The 5,872-nt window shown below is 34.3% G+C and overlaps 1 protein-coding gene across 1 annotated transcript; it reads right to left on the bottom strand.

Moving 5' to 3' along the window:
• Positions 1-507: 507 nt before the first annotated feature.
• On the bottom strand, positions 508-3,760 carry LOC148629711 (E3 ubiquitin-protein ligase TRIM56-like). The gene is made up of 2 exons (XM_088555969.1): positions 3,648-3,760; positions 508-2,738 (listed from the first exon to the last, which is right to left on the bottom strand). Exon 2 carries the CDS (start codon positions 2,724-2,726, stop codon positions 768-770), a length of 1,959 nt encoding a protein of 652 aa, XP_088412095.1. The 5' UTR covers positions 2,727-2,738; positions 3,648-3,760; the 3' UTR covers positions 508-767.
• Positions 3,761-5,872: the final 2,112 nt, after the last annotated feature.

Below are 5,872 nucleotides of genomic sequence, written 5' to 3'. Positions count from 1 at the left end.
CACAATTTTATTTACAATTATTGTACTTATGTACACTTCACTAGTAAAGATCGGATAAGATATACGTACACTTAATGATCTTTCGCCTTTTGTTGACCAGCGCTGTTCAATATTTCATGAGAGCAAGGCTTTCTTCCTCAAACAAAAAGCAGAAGGCTTTGGCAATGGGTTGTTGTTGTTGTGTTTTTTTTTTCGAAAAAAGTTTCACGTGACACAAAACTTTAATGAAAATACGCAAATATACATGTTATTTTACTTCGCAAAAGTAAAAACTAACATCGATATGGAAGTGGTTTACTGTATTAAGTTTGGAGTAAATTAAAAAATAGATAATTATATCCCTTCAAAGATATGCAAAATGAATTTACATATTTTTTCTTTGGGAAATAACTATCACTATATCGAATAAATGGTATTACAGGTTATGACCAATAAAAACATAGTATAAGAATCAATGGTGCGAGAGATTAAAACTAAACTGGAAGCATATATCGCTAAAACAAATAATGAAAGATGTTCATATTCGGAAATCACGTAATAAAAGCAACAAAATAAAAAAAAACAATATTAATTTTTATTAGACCTAGAACATGTTATTGTATTTTTATTATTATTTTTTTTTTGCTATTTGTTCTATGTAAAATCAATAGTTACAATAAACCAGCAAATGTATTTAACACTGAAAAAAAAAAGTTTAAAATCAACAACTAACAAAACTAATCGATCTCCTGTGTCAAAATTATTTAAAATTACAGTACTGTTATCACTTATAAATATTCCGTTAGGTACACGTGAATCAATCCACCTTTTCCAGTAACGTAAATGTAACTGTTGTGATCTGTTGCAATGTTCAATGGGCGATCAAGTCCATCTTTTTTACAGTTATGTCGATAAATTACTTTTCCAGTAGGGTTCAACACCGTTACATTCCCCTGTCTCTGGTCAACTAAAAAGATGTTATCATGAATATCGACGCAGACTCCACCTGGTTGCCAATCTTTTGTGTAACTCAACGGTCTGGCGTTGTATTCCAGTTTCAACTTTCCGTCCATCCCCATTACAGCAAGAGTATTTGTTCCCCAGTCCGAGACTACGAAATCCCCTTTGCTCGTAGTTGTGACATAAGTTACTGCTCGACTGAAAGACTTTTTAGAAGAGCGCGCCATTCTATATTCTTCGACGGGAGATCCATGTTTATCAAATGTCATGAAAACATGGTGTTTGCTGTTAGCAACAAGGAAAGTATTTCCGCTCATCACAGACAATGGGTACGACCCGCTGGTACTTTCTAGGTCTATTCGATGTTTCATAGAATTATCCCTCGATACAACAGTCACTGCAAAATGATCACTCACTCCGATGACGTCATCAAAAGCTGCAATGCTCAATGCAGTTGTGGAGCTTATCGATTTTATATGTGTCCCTGACAAGGAAAGAATTTTGATTTTTCGATTGGCATAGTCACTAACAATGAGTTCGTTATTAACGATGCAAAGTCCAGTTATTTTTGGAGAGGTTTCATCGTCTGAAACGAAGACATTTATTCGCTTCTTTAAATTTAAAGATGATACCTTTGGTATATCCGACTCTGCAACGCCTGGTGGTAAAATGCTTGGTGCTGTGCTTGGAGAAGCAGGAGAAAACTCGAAGAATTTCATGGAGTCTATACTGCCATAGAGATTACGCAGCTTTACTTCAGGCATTTTACACCTTATATCTGTACTTGGTTGCGGTAATTTATCGAGATATCGCAGTCTGTCTGATAATTCAGGTTCCAAGTGAATTATTTCCGCATCTTTACTCTCGGATGCGGCTTTGGAACAAAAGTCAGTCCCGTAAGTCAAGAGGGCATGTCTTGTGTTGATGTCGGATTTTTGCTGGGTGCATCGAGCTTTTTCATTTGCAACGTGCTGTTTAACTGTCTCAATTAGTTCATTCTTTTCGTTCTCAATTCGTTCTTTCAGTAGCTCGGAAGTATTTTCAACTTCATAAATGGCAGTTTGCTCTGAATGATCTAATTCTCTTATAACATTTTCCGCCTCCACATCGCCGTCAAAAAGAGCCTTGATCTTGATTTCAAGTCTTTGTATGACATCAGTAACTTTGTCCCGCTTCAACTCTTGTACATCTGCTACGGGGATTGAGCCGTGATCAAAATGGTCGTTTAGCCGACATTCACGACATACAAGACAATTACAGCTTTTGCAATAAAAGTCCAATACCTCCTTTTCGTGAATCAAGCAGTGCATTTTTCGGTTTTCTCGAATGGCATCATCATGCGAACCTCGTGCTAACTCATCCAATGATAAGACCTGATGATCAAAAGTTAGCCTTGTAGATGAGTGAACGTTGCCACAATCATCACACAGGAAATCTTCACAATCAACGCATCGAAATTTAGCAGGAGATTTCTTACTTTTCAAATCACAGACGTCACATTGTTTGTCATTGTTGTGCTTTGAGAAGTACACATCGATGACAGTAATGAGATACTCATTTGACGGAAAATCAGTGACGTCATATCCGGACACATCGAATGATTCCTCGCAATGTGGGCATTCGATAGAATCTGCTGTTTTGTTTGTGTCTAAAATTCTTTTCAAACAGTCAGTGCATACGGAATGAAGGCATGGTAGAAGACGAGGTTTCTGTAGCGTTTTATCGCATACCTTGCAGATGAGCTCACCTGGTGACGACGAATCCGAAGGCTTGACCTCACCAGACATCTTACGGAATTACTAGATAAAAAACAAAATAAACAATGAGATTTATATTTTATACTAATTTATCCTCTAACAACAGGACATATACATGTGAAAAGGAAGTCACTGCCTTTTTTATTCAAACGTATAAATTTTAAACCATCCGAATCGTTTAACTGATTATGAAGTCATTTCTTTTGACTTTTAGATACTGTACCATTGCTTTTGAAACTTCAAAAGAGAATATACATAAACCAAATACTTCATGCAATCGCAATTTTTTTTTACTTCTACCCACGGATAAGTATGTATATGTCTTAACTAAGGATATTTTAGTAATCATATCTAGCCATGATTTGGCATGTGCCATTTTCTTTTCCATGTTGACATACTAAATAACTAAGAAGGACAATTAGGGACAAGGATTAAATTGGTGATGGGGAAACGCATTGATCGGTGTTATGGTCATTTTAACTAATGATAAGAATAATGATATATACATATATGTATATATTTTAAAGGAACCAAACAATTCAATCCGTTCATTTTGTCAGTCTTATCCATGATGAATCGAATATGAGAAAGAGTAAGTATTTAAATGACTAAGATGAGAAGATGAGGTTGTGAAAATGCACCATATGAACAAGTTAAAACCTGAATTAAAAGAGATATTTATATTCAAAAAGAAGACCCATGTTTGGTACATGTTTTTCGGTCTTTTAGTACTGTGAAACCATATTTTTTCACAAATATTTAAAAATATACATAACTTCCGATTATTTGCCGGGTTCCGACATTAAAAATCGTATGTCACGGAAATAGAAAAAGGAGAAAGTCCTTGTCGAAGAAAATATATAAGGAAAATAATTTTTCAATGGGGATAGAAAATATACCTTTTTTCATGTATTGTTCAAAATTATTGAAATAAACTGAAAAATTCCCTACCTTAAAAAGACCCTGTTTTTAATGGTATCAACAACTTGATAAATCCAATGCCTACTTATCGCCTAAGATTTGAACTTCTGAATTATACACTCGATTTCTTTTATACATAGTCCTATAAAATAAATTACAGCTTGATCAATTTTAAATGCCATTTTAAGGCTACTGTAAATTTGATATGTGGTTTCTTTCCTATCATTAATAGTGAGATCATTTTTAAATCCGAAAATCAAGATAGATTGACTGTAAAATGAATTTTTGTTTTTGCAGATGGCTGTTTGTAAAAAGGCATGGGTAAACAATTTGATAGCCCAAATGATTCTTGTATTCTACGAACACTATCAGGATTAAGCATCGGCCTCTTTATCAGTCCGCAACCACTTCTTGAAATATTTGGATTGAAGGATTTTTCATATATATATATATATATATATATATATATATTGGTCGTTCTCTCCGCTGTGGCATCTATGGCAACACCGCCTGCGTTAAGTCCAGCGCCCTAGACCACTCGGCCAGCTAGGCTATATATATGTTGACTTATATATATATATATATATATATATATATATATATATATATATATATATATATATATATATATATATATATATATTGCGAATAGTTATCATCAAACGCAAGCTCAGAAACTGCGCCGACGTTGTGATGCAAAATTACCTAAGAGTAGAAGACATCGCCGCTGTTTCTGTGTTTACCATCTGAGACGACATATTTTTATGGTACAAAAGTGCATTTTTCTGCTTTGTTTTGCTGGGTTTTTTTTAATTTATTATCCATTGTGATTCAGGCCGTATTTAAAATTACGTGTTTTGACTACTACGGGCAAAAGAGGGCAATTTAAGATTGTATATATCAACTGGCGCACACAGATCTTAATTGTAGTTAAAAGAAAATAGGTACGAAAAAAATAGTTCAATTGTAAATGAAAAAAGTATATGACAATGACAACGATTGTGCAGTAAAAGTTTATAGAAAGCTATCCGTCCAATTATCAAACATGAATTTGGGCGCGTTGTCATACTAATTATACCCCCACTCGTACAGGAAGTAATTATCGGACACACTCAAAATCGTTAACAACGTATCATATACCGCATCTATATAAAGCAACACACCAAATTTGAAACCAGTCCACCCATCGGGAGCCGAGCTTTATATGACGAAAATTTTCTGTGTCACAAAACAGGAAGTTGAAATCAAGCAGCACCCAATATACCTCATCTGTATAAATATATAAAGCCACAGATCAAATTAGAAGTCAATACATCCATTGGGAGCTGAGATAATTGCGACGAAATTCAGACGGACGGACAAGATGATTCCAATATACCACTTACACGTTGAGTGGGGGTATAATAATACTGATGATAACCAGTATTTATAAACGTATGAAATGATTTGTTACTTTAGTGGCTACTAGAAGTGAAAGTACAAATATTCAATTCACATTTCCTCTCGTGTCACATATAATACTTATCGATAAATTCAATTGATTTGCGTAAATGATAAAGCTTGAACAAATCTGCACTGTTTAGTGTTTGTATTTTACTTTATAGACTGATAAATATTATTGAGATCCATTCATATAATAATCAATGAATCAATAGCCATATCTCGAACGTCATTGAAATTAATGGTCTGATTGAACTTTTTATGAATTTAAGGACCCTTGAATTTGTTGGTACAATTTTACATAACGTTAAAGGTACACCCTTTTAATAATATGTGCATTTTACATCATACTAAAAACTTAAATACATTTTAAGCACATTTCAAAGCAATTGAATTCGAAATTGTCTCCTTATGGTGACAATATGACGTATGTTTGAAAGCATTACTTGGACTCCTTATAGCCAATGAAAGACGTATAAATCGCACTTGGGAAATCATGCAATATCTGAGCAATCCACTGATTTTCATAACGAAAACATTTTGGAAATAGACGAAAAAGCACAGAAGATAAATTTACAAAAAACACAGAAACTCATAACAAGCACACACCGTGTGAATAACCCTTGAAAGTGAGGCAAATAACTGGGAAATTGCCGCTGTCATAACATACCACCACACTGCGCACGAGAATAACCCTGAATAAAATTGCAATTCTAGGCGGCAATGGTTACAGCAGCCCTGGGAGTCAAATAAGACGATACATGTACAACCAGGGATATATATTGCCTTAGAAATGGAGAATGACTTACACAGAA

This window comes from Perna viridis, chromosome 1 (assembly GCF_037379345.1).
Source record: "Perna viridis isolate PV_CMFRI_1.1 ecotype Kerala chromosome 1, ASM3737934v1, whole genome shotgun sequence".
NCBI classification, from domain to species: domain Eukaryota; kingdom Metazoa; phylum Mollusca; class Bivalvia; order Mytilida; family Mytilidae; genus Perna; species Perna viridis.
This window is presented reverse-complemented; position numbering and strand designations above follow the sequence as displayed.